At 43.5% G+C, this 17,391-nt stretch overlaps 1 protein-coding gene across 1 annotated transcript in view; it reads left to right on the forward strand.

Annotated features, from left to right (window-relative positions):
- Positions 1 to 2,823: 2,823 nt before the first annotated feature.
- Positions 2,824 to 17,391, forward strand: part of Sfxn1-3 (Sideroflexin-1-3) — a 94,167-nt gene continuing 79,599 nt past the window's right edge. The window contains exons 1-2 of the mRNA XM_080266914.1: positions 2,824 to 2,891; positions 16,313 to 16,484. Of these exons, the coding sequence (XP_080123040.1) occupies positions 16,336 to 16,484 (149 nt within the window). The 5' untranslated portion in view covers positions 2,824 to 2,891; positions 16,313 to 16,335. The remainder of the gene's footprint in view (positions 2,892 to 16,312; positions 16,485 to 17,391) is intronic.

The raw sequence follows: 17,391 nt of genomic DNA on the forward strand, positions 1-17,391 counted from the left end.
TAAAGGTACAAGTCCCATCGGGCGAAATGATCATGCGTGCATATCCTTCACCTGTGATATAGAAATTGAGGAGAAGACCAGTAAAAAGAAAATATATATGTACTAAAGAGCAGATTATGAATTATTGAGGCACAAACTAAATATCAACTGGAAGGAATACTTGGGTATGGGAGTTGTAGAACTGTGGAAGAGATTCAGAAGTAAACTTGAGGAAGTGATAAGAGAATGCGTACCGGTACCGGTAAAAGAATGCAAAGACAAATCGATGATGATCGAGGAGGAGAAATGACAAGGATTTACCACTAAACCAGAAGCTTTGGTCAAAAATAAAAAGAAAAAACGTCTTTGGGCAAGATTAAAACATTTGGGAACATACAGTATAAAGATGCTAATAATACAGAATACAAAGAGATGGACATAGAATACAGAAGAATTAATAATCAAGTAAGGTATGAAACGAGGAAAGGGTTAAAAAAAAAAACGCGAACGCATTATTTCACGACATATTAAAGAAAACCCAAAGATATTTTGGAAGTACGTCCAAGACACGTTAAGACAAGGAATACCAGACCTGTACATGAGTAATGACAACACGGCCAAGAGACCAACGGACAGAGAATAGGCAGATATATTAGCACAATATTTTAGTGGTGTATTTACAGAAGAACCAGAGGGGGAAGTTCCCAGTATTCCAGTTAAGCAAGTACCTACACTTACTGACATTGACTTCTCTATCACCAAAATAAAAAGAGCGATACAAATCACCTGGACCAGATGGACTACATCCAAGGATAATGAAGGAGGCAGAGGAGCACCTTTACAGATATTATTCAGGCATTCGATAATGGTGAATTACCGTCGGACTGGAAAATAGCAAACATAACCGCCATCTTCAAGCAAGGACAGCGCTGTGAGCCTTGTGGTTTGTAAACTGATGGAGACACTGATAAGGGAAGGAATCATGGAACACATGAAAGCAAATTTGCTATTTAGTAGTTTCAATTTGGATTTTTACCAGGGCGCTGTACAGTTCTTCATCTCATAAAGGTGATGGATGATTGGACTCGAACATTAGAGGAGGGAGATGCAACGGATGTTATACTGTAATTTTATGAATGCCTTCGATAAAGTGCTACACAAAAGGTTGTTAGAAAAAATAAGGAGTTTCAACAATGGGGAGAAGAGTTTAAAGTGGATAGAGGCCTTCTTAAGATCCAGTTGGCAGTATGTAGTAGTTAATGGCCAGAAGTCCGAGGGACATGCAATGAAAAGCGGAGTTCTCAGGGGTCGGTGTTGGGACCATTATTGTTTGTTTTATACATTAATGATCTTCATGAAGCCCTAAAAAATGGGAATAAAACGTACCTTTATGCTGACGATACCACTGTGTAGAGGCGGATAAGGAACCAGCAAGATATGAAGTTGCTGCAAGAGGACATCGACTGCATGAAGGAATGGTCTGAGAAATGGCTGCTGTTATTCTATCCCCCAAAATGTAAATATACAGTATATGCAAATTGGGAAATGTGACACAGGAGAAGAGGGATATTGCTTAGGTGAGAAAATGAGTGAAGTCAACTCTGAGAAAGATACTGGTGTGATAATTGACAGTAAGTTAGATTTTTCAGGACACCTCGCGGAGAAGATAAATAAAGCCAACAGAATAGTGGGACTGATATGGAGGACGTTTGTATCTCTGGACAAGGAAATACTTAAGTCGACTCTATATGTTGCATGAATCAGGCCCCATTTGGAGTATGCAAATCAGGTATGGACTCCATATTTAATTAAAGATGTAGAGGCAATAGAAAATGTACAAAGAAGAGCAAGCAAGTTGGTACCAACACTGAGGAACCTGAGTTATGAGGAACGGTTATAAGAAACTGGAATTACCAACACTAGCGTACAGAAGGGCAAGAGGCGACATGATAGAGACATATAAGATACTGTTCGGAGTCTATAATCAGGATATGTGTGAAGGTGTCTTTGTCCTATGAGGATACGAGAACAAGAGGGCATCCCAAGAAAATCTTCAAGGAACGAGCAAGATTAGAAAAGAGAAAACACTTATTTTGTAACAGTTGTGGATATCTGGAATGAACTACCCCAGCATGTGAAACGGAGTGATCAAGAGTTAAAGTTCATAAAGCCAAATTTATGTACAATAAGATTGTTAGTTCTGCCGCCGCCACCACATATTCAGCTAAAAGTTCAGAGCTGGATGTACAGGCCTAGCTGGGCCTCTTTCAGAAGATCTACTGTACTGTGATACTACATACTGGCTGAAGTGATGGAAATTGTCATGTGCGTGATGGACAGAATGGTCATGGCCATGCCCTCGGGAAATGCATCGTCAACGCACGCTGCATAACACTGAGCTAGAAGACGACTCCGAATATTAACTCAGTGTTTTCTGTGTTGTCACAAGTAAGCCGAATCAATGAGCATCGACAATGCACGCAGTTTATATTAAAGTATTTGGCAAAACGGTACACATTTAATATTATTCGATTAGGCAAACCTTTCTTCCGTTTGTTCTCCGGTTCTCCACTCCAGTCTCCACTGACGAAGATGAAAATGTTCTGTACTGTATACAACAACGTTCCCTCAAGCAAAACTGTTGTTGGTACAATCTTATCTTCTAGTTTCTAACATTTTTCTATTTAAGGATAGACAATACAGAAAATTGCAATATGTATACTTTTAGGTAAACTTGTATAGTTGCTTACCATAACAAACACTCTGGGGGGTAAACTATTATTATACACGACAGTACCAAATATAAGACTGACAAAACGAGGTATCGAGTGCAGACTAGTTGCAGAGGTAGCACTGCGGAGCTAATCAGGTGATCGTGCTTGTTTGTGGCTTGAAACTGACGGTTGTTTAAGGTAGTAGTGCCTAATGTACTTCACAAGCCACACGGGAGTAGTTTTCATTTCCGTTCGTCCTCGAAAAGTGCGGAAATACTCAAACCGTGGAGTTTACGTAATTCTTTAGGTTTCTGGATGCAGGCTTTATTACTCATTAGATGTTTAAAGTGATTTAGGTCTGTTATGGCTTTCAGTTGGTCAGAAGATGAATGGAGTGCAAATATCAAAATATGTTTTAAGCCTACCGGCCCACTGAATGTTAACTACTGTCTCAAGCAGTATAACCCGGAGGATGTGAAACTGTACCGTAATATAACAGAAAAAAAAAAAAAAATTGTATGATGGTAAGAAAATGAAATGGTAAATATACGGATCTAGTGCACCACTTTTTTTTTTTTTTCTTTTACCGTATTTTGGGTGGTTTATTATTGGTGACTGTTTTTTCTAGAGGAAGGGCCTTAGAATTGGGTTTTCAGAAAAATTTTCCTCAAAACAAAAGCTACCCAAGATACATTAAAAAATAACAGAACAGCCAAAACTGACCTAAATATATACAGGCTACCCCAGTTTAACAATGCAAATGGTTAAGTAAAAACCTATCGTTAGGCAGGGTATCATAGATCAGGGTAGAATTACCACGTAAAGTGCTGTTTAGTGGTGCAATTATGAGCCTTGGGTTTCCCCCCAAACCAAGTCCTCAACCCACCCAAATGAGTCCAAATAAAAGTTAAAAGCCAATTTAAATGGCCTAACAGCTGTAAAAGAAGCTAAGCAATGCCCAGCACCCTTAAATAACACACTAAAACAAACAAATAAAATCTGAAAATGATGAAAGATAGGTAAGAAAAAATCAGACACCTTTCATCACTTCTTGTAAGTCCATATCTGGTCCTGATTGTCATCCTTCCTATCCGCCCCAGGACTGGGAGACGTGGTGCTCCGTAGCACTCGCTCATCCTCCTCAAAGCTCTCAAACCCCATCTCTGGGGGAGGGTCAGAGGAGGGGGGGGAGAGGAAGCCTGGCGAGGTAGGGTGATGGTAGTAGGAAACAGATGCACTGGCTCTGGGGGTGCGATGCGATGACTCAGGAGGTGGTGATGGGGTATGATGCGATGACAACTGAGGTAGCGAGAGAGACACCTACAATGACTGACGAGGTAACAAGGGAGACAGATGCAGTGGCTCACTTGGCGGCAAGGGAGACAGAGGTAGTGGCCGAAGTGGTGTGCGAGATTGAGGCTGAATGTGAGGAAGGTAGTGTTGGAGTGGCGGATGCCGAATTGGAGACTCAGGTGATGTGGGAGACAGGGACCTCCTCCATGTCCTGCTCGTCGACCATCTCGAAGCCCACCTCATGCAACAGTTGAACAATGTCCTGCTGCAACCATTCCACCAGCGGAGCTCACACTCCCTCGGAGAAGCCGATGAAGGAGTGAATGCACTCCGGCCACAGCTTCTGCCACACAATGTTCATGGTGGGCTGGCTAACTTCCTGCCATGCAGGCGCGATGTTCTCGATGGCATGGCATATATTTTATCCTTTCTAGAAGGACTGCACCATCATCTTGTCATCACTGTCACCTGCCCTCACCAACTGCTGTATTGTGTGGCAGAGGTAATACGCCTTTAACGTCGGGATCACTCCCAGGTCCATGGGTTGCAACAAGGATGTGGTGTTGGGTGGCAGGAACATCACTTCTATGTTGCTTGCCCAATCCTTCATCACAGGAGGGTGGCTAGGCACGTTGTCCACCACCACGAGAAATCTGTTCGTCAAGTTCTCCCTCAAAGAACATGAGAGAGGTAGGAATGGAGATATGACGAACCCAGAAGTCAGCCAGGCCTTTTTGTTTGACTTCCAAATCACCCCTAAATTCTCCTTAACATACCCCACTAGAGCCCTGGGGTTTTTGGAGTAGTATACAAGGAGTAGCTTTAACTTGAGGGCACCCTTGGCATTGCCCCTTAGCAGCAGTGTAAAGCGGTCCTTTGAGGCCTTGAATCCAGGTGTAGACTCTTCCTCCGTTGCAAGAATTGTCTTTGAGGACATTCTCTTCCAAAAGAGCCCAGGATCATCAAAATTCAATACCTACCTGCTTTGCACTGCAGCCACCCCCCACAATGATGCACTTCTCGTCAGGGAACACTGCTGCTGCCACCATATCCGCACTCGCCGCCTCACCATACATCCTGACATGGTGCAAGCTTGCCTGCCTCTTGAAACAGTCAAACCACCCATGGCTAGCCTTACAGGTTTCACTAGCATCAAGATTCTGCCACATCTTTATTTCATCCCACAGTGTGACAGCTTTCATGCATATGATTGCCTGACTCATGGGTGCCTTCCTCCTGCTCTGGTCTTCCACTCATGTGTGAAGCATTCACTCCAGCTCCTCTGTCGCAGGCTCTCTATGGTGGGTGAGACGGGAGATGGTGAAGGTTGCAGCCTCCCCAGTGGCAGCCTTGATGGCTTCCCCCTTCTTGATAATGGTGGAGACAGTTAACTTGGCCAGGCTGAGAGCCAAGGCGATGGCACTTGCGCCCTCCCCATGTCATGGTGCTGAAGAATATCTAATTTCACTTCCTGAGACACAGTTTCATGAGCAAGCTTCGTGGGAACATCACCAACACCAACACTAACCGGCCGCTTATCACCCCAACTAGGGTCACCACTGGCATCACCACATGCAGTGCCTTTGTCAGACATGATCACACTTATTTAGGCCAAAATTCACACAGAATCACACTCCACACACGATTAGTATCATTGCCCTACTCAGGGCACTGCTCGGACACAGTTACGATACACTACAATAGTGGCTTGTGTAATGATGGTGATGCAGTACGATGGGGGTAGGCAAACATAAAAGAGATCCTCACTCAGAGATGGCTGGTGCGAGAAGAATGATATGGGTGTGCACGGGGTGAGAGATGGTTGTGTTGGCTGCATGAGCATTTCTGCGCATCCTGGGAGGCAGGTGGGCTCAGCTGGCTGCGGGAATGTTCTTGATACAAAATTTTGGTCCCTCACTTCTGGACGAGACATCGGAGGACCCATCATTGAACAGGGACGTGGCCATCATCAGGCGGGGTATGGTGGTACTGCTATTATCATCACTATGCTGGGGTATCGCATATAGGGATATCATATCTTGGGGTCTGCCTGTACAAATAATCTAACCTAAACTAACCTAACCTAGCCTACTCTAACTGGGGGGCTTTGCCCACCAGACCCCATTACATTAACTTAACCTAACGTAATAAGTAATGGAAATTGTGGTACAGTATTCATTACACAGTTGGCGGGAAACACTGGCTGGCAACTTTCGACAAGATATAGAATTCTGTATGACAAAAATGTAACTTGCACAATGAAATTGTGTTTAGAGGGTGAAGTGTTTGAAAGGGTACAACAGGGAAGAAAGGTTGCTGGTTCCTCGAAAGCAGTGACAAGAAACAGGGAAGTGAGCATGGAAGTGAAAAAGCTGCTGCATGACAGTATTGTGATACCAACTCTAATGTATGGAAGTGAAGCTTGGACCTTGCTGGAAGGACAGAAGTCTAGAGTGAGAGCAGTGGAAATGAGTTATTTGAAAGGAGCATGTGGAGTCACATGGAGAGACAGACTGACAAATGAGAAAGTGAAGGAGCATTGTGATGTGGATGTGGAAATGACAGGAGAAACATACTGAGGTGGTTTGGCAATGTGGAGAGGATGGAAAGTGAGAGACTGATGAAGAGAGTGTATGTGAGTGAGGCTGAGGAGGAAAGAGGGAGGGGGAGGCCAAGGATGAGATGGAGTGGAGAGGTAGCTATATGAGAGAGGCGGGTGTGAGCTGGTAGCAAGGCAATGAAATGGCGGAGGACAGGGCGACATGGAGGCAATTTGTTTGTCGCCACCCCTTACGAGATTAAGGCGTCTGGCAATAGGTAGATAGATAGTCAATGAAATTATAGTTTTTTCTTCATCACTGGACCAAAATAACATTTAGTTTTCATTTTGTTTCATTTTTGAAGGCTCCAACATGCTTGTATGTGTCAGTCTTGGTCACCTAATGACGGCTTTGCATGCTGCCCGATCTCTGGCTGCCTCCCTGTTCAGTCCTGTAACCCTGAGGTCACGCTTAATGACCTCATCCCGTGCCTTTTTCGGTTTACCTTTCAAAACCCAACCCCCAATATTAATGTGTCTCACTGCACCTAATTATCATTTCCCATCCTCCACATGCCCAATCCACCTCAATCTACCTCTACTCATCATAGCACCAGTACACTCCAGTCCCATCCTACCTCTCAACTCTTACATTGTAAACCCAGTCCCCACAGGCCTTGCATGCAGGGACACAATGCATATCCACCTAATCATTGTCATTTCTGTACATTTGAGCGTGTAAATATCCTCTTCCTTCACCACCCAAGTTACACTCCTAATACATGCTGCATACAAAGATCCCATAGCACATAGGGAGAGCCCTCATAGTGTCAGGAGAGACAACAGCTCCCTGAACTTCTTCCAACCACTTCTCACCCTAGCCACAGAGTTAGCTCCAGCCCCACTTCCAGCATATGACATGCGTCCCAAATAACAAAACTCTTCCACACACTCGAGAGACTCACCAGCAAGTTAAATCCTTTCACGCCTGACAATCTCCACCTGTTCTCCCCGACTTCTGCACACATAAAATCAGCATTATCTCGCAGTCTACCTTTAATACCACTACATCTCTTATGCACCCACTTACAATCACTGCACAAGATGGAATTACTTCCCACGCCCTTGTGGCAAATTGCACATGGTCACTATCCCTCATCTTTGACACTACCGCCACCAACCCTAGATATCATGACTTTTGTTTTATATACATTAACTCTTAAGCCCTTGTGCCCCATACCATCTCCCCACTTCCTAAATCTTTCCTCCACCTCCTTTTCACTCTCTGCAGTCAATACCAGATCATCAGCATACAACATCTCCCACAGGAGTCCATTTCTGAAGTCACATGGGAGGGCTTCAGGTACCATGATAAACAACAAGGGACTCAAAACTGACCCCTGATGCACACCAACATTCACTGAAAACTCATTGCTTAAATCTCCATTCACGCTTACCTGGGTGTGAGCACCCACATACATGGCCATAACCACCCTAACCAGCCACTCCTCCATCCCAAGCTTTCTTACTGCCCACTTCACCACCTTTCTGGGGACTCTGTAAGAGGCCTTCTCCGAATCAACAATCTCCTGAGGCCTACAACATTTCAGCTGTCAACCCAGACACACCTGCTGCCTTCCCCACCTACATCCTGCCTATTGCCTCACTCACAGTAGCAGCATCAATCAAAGGCCAAGGGCCAAACACTGGATCTGCTGGCTCCAAACCTTCCCTGTCCCAGTCAAACTCCTCATTCAACAACCAGTTATAATGCTCTCTCCATGTATCTTTAATATCCCCACTGTTTACCACTACCTTTCCACCATCATTCTTCACACACTGCTCACATATAATATCCCGATTATCCCTCTTCACCTGATTTGCCACCTTAAATATCATATTCTTCCTTTCCACACGATGAAGGTTATCAGGTAAAAGACTCTGTGACTCAGACTTCTCCCTGTATACCTCTCTTCTAGCCCTACGCTTGGCAGCCATGTATTCCTCTTTGTTATCACCCTTCTTCCATTCCCGGAAAAGCCTTCTTTTCTCCTTAACTGCAGCATCTACACCCTCATCCCTCCACCAAATTACTTTGTCTTGGTAAGCCTTTTGTCCAACCACATACTGCTTCAGTAACTCTCAATAGCTTGGTCTTGAGGCCTCTGTACTGTTCAGTAACGCCTCTGTCAGCGGCTCCCTGTTCAGCCATTGTTCTCCACATTTCGCTGTAGAAAGCATCCCTAACTGCTTGGTTTTCCAGCTTTCATATTTTCCTCCAAGGTACCGTACATAAGTTCTCTTATTTGTCACTTGTTCTTAAGCACCATGTCACGTATCAATAATTTGTGCTGCTGTGCTACTGCACACACTCCTTGCTTCCTATAACTTTAACATCCCTCACTGACCTCCTATCAGCCCTCCTGACCAGAAAATAATCTATCTGACTGCTATTTCCCCAAGACTCGTATGTACTCAAGCTACTCTCCCTTTTTCTAAAATGTGAGTTGCACATGATCATGCTCATTACCTCCCCAAACTCGAGCATCCTTTCCCCTCGCTCATTTTTTAATACCATATGCACATCCCCCATCTACTCCTTCATATCCTTGAGCTGCTTCACCTACATGACCATTTAAGTCCTCTCCCAAAACCAGTATCCCATCATCCCCCACACCACCTACTACATGTATTAAGTCATCCCAAAGTCGATCCTTCTCTACCTCATCCAAGCCTGCATGTGGGGCATATGCCAATATATATAACTGCAAACATCATTCCACTGAACAAAATTTTCATTACTAATATCCTATCACTTTTTTTTTTTTTTTTTTTTATGTGTCCGACTCTGGGCAAAGGCTCAGGGCCTATTTCTTGGGGGCAGTTGCCTATCCCAAGGCCCAGTAGTCCTCCTACACCTCCACATGTCACCACTTCGGCGCTAACACCCACCGTCCATACTGAATACATGCTAGGGCTGTCTCATGCAGGACTGGTGTATTGGTATTAGCGGGGGTACTTTTACGACATGTCGGCGGGTCATCTGGTAGATCAGGAAAGTCTGCTTTTTATTAGGAAATTCAAATCCTTAAACTGTTCACTGCCCCAGCCGAGATTCGATCCTGGGTCCATTAGGACTGCAAGCCGCCTCTCTACCGATTCAGCCACCGCCTCCCCCAAAACTCTCATAACGCTCATAACATATTCCACCCATTTCTCCTCAACCAACACCCCCACACCCCCATATCCATCTGTTCCCCCCTGCCAAAACAACTTAGTAGCAATCCTTCCCAGCAATCTTTCTGGCTGATTCATCCATGCATCGGACTTCCTGCAAACATACCACATCCTACTGAATGCCTCAACAACTTCCTCTGCATTACCCCTCAAACTTCCTACATTCCATGAACCCACTCTCATCGCCCTGGGCGATTTAATGTCCTCAGGCTTGCTTTGAAGCTTATTCTTGTACTATACTTGGTCATACTCAGTAATAATACAGGGGGAGAGACATACCACAGGTCCCACCCACTGCACAGTCCCAGGTCCAGGCAATGGATCTGAGACCCCTAGCCCAGCAGCCTTACCAGTGGCTGTGGTAGTGGCCTCGGGGCACCCTGCCAGGACAGCTACAGGGAGACCCTCCAAGCTTGCCTTGGCACTGTACCTGCCCCACCATTATGCACCCACTGATAGGGCAACCTCCTGGGGCACTACTTCCAGGTTCTGGCCTCTCTTTGTTGGGCGGAAGCAGCAGCGTGGGAAGTACAGGACATCCGAATAATATCCAGTGAAATTACTTGTAAACCTGAGTGACTCAGTTATTGTTTTATTATCATGGTTTCAGGTCAGTCAGTCCCTTGGTGTCCATCATCACCAGTATATGAGGTCTGTTCAGAAAGTGTCCACCATTAGACACTAAAAATATAAATAGCTAACCTGTTGAGCTAGGAGCTGGGACACTAATCCCCCTCAAAGTAGGCCTCATCTGATTTGACACACGTAGCCCAGTGTTCTTTCCACTGCCTGAGACATTTTTCGAAGTTGGTTTTCGGTATCTCCTGCAGGTGCTTCGTCACATTCATTATGATCTCTTCTCTCATGTCAAATTGGGAGCCCTTCAGTGGAGTTTTCAGCTTGAGGAATAACCAAAAGTCACATGGAGCCATGTCTGGTGAGTAGGGAACCTGCCCTGCCTGCAGGATTTTGTGCTTGGGCAATAGCTCCTTAATCAGTTGAGAAGAATGGGCAGGGGCATTGTCATGGTGCAGCTTCCAACCTGCCACTTTCCGAAGACCTAGTCTCTTCTGCTGAAGTGTGTCATGAAGATGACGGATAATGTCGAGGTTTGTTGACAGTCTGGTGTGTATTTGTGATGCATAACATCATGGTAGCCCCCCAAAATCTGTCAACATGCAAGTGCATTTCACCTTGCTGCAGACCTGTCATGCCTTTTTTTTTTTTTTTTTTTTTTTTTTTTTTTGCTGAGGCGACCCTGCATGCTTCCACTAGGATGACTGTGCTGTGATTTCTGGGTCGTACCCTACACCCAAGTCTCATCTTCAGTGATAACAGTCTTCAGAAAGTCAGGACTGCGATTTGCATATTCCAATGAGTCTTGAGCAACATTCATCTGAGAGATGAGATCATGACGAATGCGACGAAGCATCTTCAGGAGATACCGAAAACCAACTTTAAAAAGTGTTTCAGGCAGTGGAAAGAATGCTGAGCTATGTGTGTCAAGTCAGAAGGGGCCTACTTTGAAGGGGAGTAGTGTCCTAGCTCAGCAGGTTAGCTACCGGTATTAATTTTTTTAAGGCCTAAGGTCAGATACTTTCTGAACAAACCTTATAAAATAATTTAGATGAACCAAGAAGAAATGAGAAGATGCCTTCATATTATCTTAGGGGGTGAGAAAGTATGATGATGATGATGATACACAGGATGCCACTGCTCTGCATTTAGCTAGTTTTCATTATTATTTTTGGCCAGTTGGCAAGTGTCCATAAATAGGTTAAGTTTTGAGAGTCTGCTATTTACCATTTTTATAATAATTGCCCATAATTGCAGCATACAGTATTTGTATAGGCTACCCACTTTCCTCTCTCTCCATGTTAGACATTTAGCCTAAAATACAGGGTAGTATTGTTATATCTCACTTGCCAGAAGCATTGTGTTATAATACTGTGTTGTGTCTTGGGTAGTGTTTAACCTCTTTAGTATGATGTTTTGTGTACATTCTGCTGCCATATTTTATTTAATTATGGAGACCACATAGTGAAGGGGTTTGCTTTGTTAACCCCTTCAGTACCATGCCATATATTCTGTGCTGCTCTTGCTGCTACCATATGATTTTATTCAGAGTTTGAGGGACCTCTCAGTTTGAAGGGTTTAAACATTTATACTGTTCATCTATCATCCAATTTGGTATTACTCCATCAGGAGCAAATAGGCCCGGAGTTAGGCTACTCGGTCCGGTCATTTAATGTGAGTGGCCAGTTGCCCGCCTCTCAACATTACAATGTGAGCAATAAACCCCAACCATCCCTCAGAATTTCACTCTTATTGGCCAGTAAGGTTAGCCACTGACCTGATAAATATGATTATGTATAAGTGTGTTTTCCCAGATGATTGGTTGAAGAGGGTAATTGTACAAAGGGAAGGCTGATGCCCTGGAAAGAGGAAATTATAGAGGTATAAAGCTTTTAGATCAGATAATGAAGGTAATAGAGAGAGTTTTAGAAGGTATGATCAGAGAAAGAGTGAATATTGATGAGATGCAGTTTAGGTTTATGCCAGGCAGGGGGACCCATGATGCCATATTCATTGTTCGACAGCTTCAGGAAAAATACTGCATATTGGGAAGAAAAGAGATCTGTATTTTGTTTTTGTTAATTTGGAAAAGGCCTTTGACAGAGTCCCTAGAGAGGTGATGAAGTGGGCAATGAGAAAGCTTGGCTTGGAGGAGTGGCTGGTTTGGGTGGTTATGGCCATGTATGTGGGTGCTCGCACCCAGGTAAGAGTGAATGGAGATTTGAGTGATGAGTTTTCCGTGAATGTTGGTGTGCCTCAGGGATCAGTTTTGAGTCCTATGTTGTTTATTATGGTACCTGAAGCCCTCTCATGTGACTTCAGAAAAGGACTCCTGTGGGAGATGTTGTATGCTGATGATTTGGTGTTGATTGCAGAGAATGAAAGGAAGGTGGAGGAAAATTTAGGAAATGGAGAGATGGTATGGGGCATAAGGGCTTAAGGGCAAATGCAGATGAAACAAAAGTAATGATATCTAGGGTTGGTGGCAGTACTGTCAATGACGAGGGAGAGTGACCGTGTGCGGTCTGCCACAAGGGCGTGGGAAGTATTTCCATCTTGTGCAGTGTTTGTGATAAATGGGTGCACAAGAGATGTAGTGGCATCAGAGATAGACTGCAAGATAATGCTGATTTTGTGTGTGCGAGAGCAGGTGGAGATTGTCAGGCGTGAAAGGATTGAACTTGCTGGTGAGTCTCTTGAGTGTGTGGAAAAGTTTTGTTATTTGGGAGACATGTTATGTGCTGGAGGTGGGGCTGGAGCTAGCTCTGTGGCTAGGGTGAGAAGTGGTTGGAAGAAGTTCAGGGAGCTGTTGCCTCTCCTGACACTGAGAGGACTCTCCCTACGTGCTAAGGGGTCTTTGTATGCAGCATGTTAGGAATGTGATGCTCTATGGTAGTGAGACCTGGGCAGTAAAGGAAGAGGATATTCGCAGGCCAGACATACAGAAATGACAATGATTAGGTGGATGTGCAGTGCATCCCTGCGTGCAAGGCCTGGGGGGGGCTGGGTTTACGATGGAAGACTTGAGAGGTAGGATGGGTATTGGTGTTGGGATGAGGAAATGTAGATTGAGATGGTTTGGGCATGTGGAGAGGATGGGGGATGATAACTGGGTGCAGAAGGTGAGAAGTGTTAGTACTGGGGGTGAGGTTGCGAGGGGTAGACCGAAACAGACGTGGGACAAGGTCATTAAGTGTAACCTCAGGGGTAAGGGACTGAACAGGTAGTCTGCCACAGATCATGCAACATGGAGAGCCTCCATTAGGTGACCAAGGCTGACGCATGCAAGCATGTTGGAGCCTTCAAAAATGAATGAACGAACAAACGATTACCTGTAGTCTAAAAACTGGAGGCTGTTGGTACACGGCTATATCGGTACACGAAGGCCCAGCCTTGATATCCCTGAGAGCCCCAGGGAATTGTCCCATAAAGGGGAAAGTGCCCAGGTGCAACAGGGGAATACCTATAAAATAAAAAAAAATAGAATACTGTACTTAATTATACTTTTTGGCGTTAATAAACTATCATTCCTTTTTTTTCAAATAAGATGAAAATACTTTCTGGATGTTTTTTTTAACTTCATATAAATTAAAGCCAATTACCCTTCACTACAATGTCTTCTTCTATTCAGGCTACCAACAGGTGATTTTATTTATCTCAGAAGATCTCTTTTAGTGAAGAGGTTAATTAAGGCTGTAATTAAGTTCAAAACCATCACCCACAAATTGAATAAAATTGTTTGCTTGCAGTAAGAATAAATGATAAAAAATGTCATTGGGTGGAAAGGGTTAACTGTGGCACTGAGTATACAGTATAAGAGGTATTGCCATGGTATTAACTTAAACCTCTTCTGCCCAAGGATATTTTTTATCTGTGTCCAGATGATTTTATTCAGCACTGGCGAGATTTTTTTTAGAACTGGAGAGGTTACGTATAGCCTTCACTAACTTCTTCAGTACAAGAGGTCTTTTCTAAACTGAACTAATTGAATAATAGATTCCTAGTGCCAGGTTCCAAATACCATATGGCACAAATTCAAAGGAAAATATGTATGATAAGCTATGAAACAGAAATGGGAAAGGAGATGTAGATACCTGTGTGGCTTTGGTGTAGAAGCAATCTTGGTGCTGAAGTGACCTGGCAAAGAAGTGGTCTTTGCATAAAAGTGGTCTTGACACAGTAGTTTGCTATGGTATTGAAGTGGCCATGGTGATGGACTGATGAACTGGCATGACTGGTCAGTTGGTTGAAAGGCTTGACCCAAGAAGGGAGGAAGAGTTGATATCAATGGGAGGTCCACAGACTTTCATGCCATGAAACCAAAATGTCAAATCTGATGGGAGTAGATGGAAAATAAAGGCTGGAAGAAACAAGTAAATATCAAGAAAAAGGGTAGGACAGAAGAGAAGAAGGGGACAGTGAGGAGAGAAGGAGTGGAGACAAAAAAGCCTTTTTTAGTCGCCTGTTATGACAAGCAGAGATACTGGGGAAGTATTCTTTCCCCCCCTCTCCCCAGGGGGTGGTCTTTTCTAGTGTTGAATAAAATTATCAGAAGGCAACAAGATGAACCAGAACACCACCATAGTGAAGAGGTTAAATTGCAATGGCTTAGATCTCTTTAGCCCCTTCAATTTGAGGATTCATTTTAGACAATGTATTCACTGTACTTTTAGACAGTCTATTCTGTTTAGTAAAGTTGTCCTCATTATGAAGGGGTTAAAAACCTTTTATTACTTTCTGCGTAGCTAGCATCAGTTTTATTCTGCTTAGGAGAGAAGTCCTTGGGTTGAGGGGGTTATTTAAATAGGGATACATTGGGGAGTTGACTTCATTCAAATATTTCAGTGTACCTACCTGTATGTAAAAGTGCACCATTTCATCATGGGGCATCACTGCAGAATTCCTGTAATATGATAATTACTCTTATAAATGCAGCAGATGCTTACTGGTACCTTAAAGTTTAATCTAGCAGCTGCTACAGGTTTCTTTTATCTGAATACCAGTGAATGCTTACAAAAATTTGCAGGAATATTGCCTTGCTGCTGATTAAGAAGTCTCCATACCCCTTTATAAAGCCCACATGACCACTTCTGGCCAAAAGTTTGAAAAAACAATTTTCTCATTTTTGCACGTCGCATTTTTTGACAAATTTGGTCTGTTACGTCATGCACAATTTGTGTGTGTGTGTGTGTGTGTGTGTGTGTGTGAGAGTGACACTTCCGGGCATCACTCAGACCTAATGCAAAAAGAGCAGGTGCTGTCGGTCACAACATACTTCGCCCAACAGCAGTTATTTTAGTGCTGTTAAATACTGATTCGGTACTGCCATTTTGTGTCAGTAAACAATTAAAGTCACACCTAATCTTATTTTCAGCTTGCCCTGTGAAACTCCCTAATAAAGTCTACAGTAATGGCACAACTAATTTCTTATTTAAGAACTTGCCTTATTAAACTCCTTGACCTTGCATTTCACCTTTCAAACTTGAAAATGTTACCTCCGCAATGAAATCAGTTCCTTTGGAGACCAGTGCCCACATATCCTAAAAGCTTCATGTAATTTCATTCTGCCATTTTTCTGTAATGTTGCTAAAGTGCCCACATATCCTAAAAGCTTCATGTAATTTCATTCCGCCATTTTTCTGTAATGTTGATAACAAACAAACAAACAAGGAAACGACCAAAGACAATACCTCGCCGGACTCCGTCCAGGCGGGGTAATTAGGGTGATATCTATTACCTTTCTCATGAAAGAAACAAACAGTGCATATACAGACACACACATACACAGGTTGATTTTGTTATTCAGATACCATTACTGGTAATCATATGGCATTAGTATGATTATAATACTGTACTAATAAAGGGTCTGGAACTGTTGAAATTTTGAAGACAAATATAATTTCTGTTTTAGTATGCCTTATATCATGTTTTACCACTGCATATCATGACACATGGTACCTTTCACATTTTTCAGCTTTTGGTGAAAAGATCTTTAGTATGGGTAGGATAAACTTGGATGAACCTAGGTATGACCAGAGCACATATGAGGGTCGAGCGAAGCATTTCTTCACCATCACCAACCCACTTAACCTCCTCTGCACTCCTGCTCAGTTGGACCATGCCAAGGATATTGTCACCAGATACAGGTACCAGAATTGTAATCTTTTTGTAGTCTGAAAGAGTGAATGAACACTTGGTGGTGTGTGGTAATCTCTTTTAAATTTCCTGTGAAGATGACTACTGTAGTGGTACTGGAGAGAGAACTCTTGTTGCAGTGGCACTATTATGCATTTATACAAACACCTCTCAGGTGCCAACAAGGAACATACACATGGTGGCATTGTGCACTCTGGGTGGAGCAGCTGCGGTGTACACCTGGGACCCAAACTTCCTCGTATTTCCATGCACCTTGCCATGGGAAGTACCCTGGTTTGATCCTGGTGAGGTGCTGGATCCACAGAAGCAGTTGCTTACTTGTAGTCAACAGGTCTGCATGGTCAGACTGACTGGGTTTAAGCAGCAACAACAGCCTCACTCTCTGCCCCCTGGAAAAAGGATGCAGGACAACAAGAGGAAAAGCTATATTGACCTGCAGTCTACTGGGTTCACATCCACCTGAGCTTAGGACCACGGCAACAGTGAGATGACTATTGAACACCAGGTTAAATGAATTTTCTGATTGAATCACCAACTGTTCCCCTCAGTACTGTAAGCTATATGGAGGGTTAGTTTACTGTATGTGTTCTGTTTCACTGAGCTATGCCTCTCTCTCTTTCTCTCTCTCTCTCTCTCTCTTAGCCTTCCATTTCCCACATTTTAAAAACTGTATCAGTCATATACCTATCAGTATTTATAGCGAGTTTTGATTGAAGGATTTAATGTTGTGGTTTGTTTTGTATAGAGTTCTGGTATAAGAAATACAGTCCTCCTATAGTTAATGATGATGGTTAGGGCTAGATAAAATTATAAAGCAAGATTACAGAATACCATATGTGCGTGTGGGTCATGTGTTTTGAGCAGTGTCAATAATTACCTGGTATTAGTCAGGGCTGA

This window comes from Coenobita brevimanus, chromosome 22 (assembly GCF_032717465.1).
Source record: "Coenobita brevimanus isolate Jiangsu-jjx chromosome 22, ASM3271746v2, whole genome shotgun sequence".
NCBI lineage: Eukaryota > Metazoa > Arthropoda > Malacostraca > Decapoda > Coenobitidae > Coenobita > Coenobita brevimanus.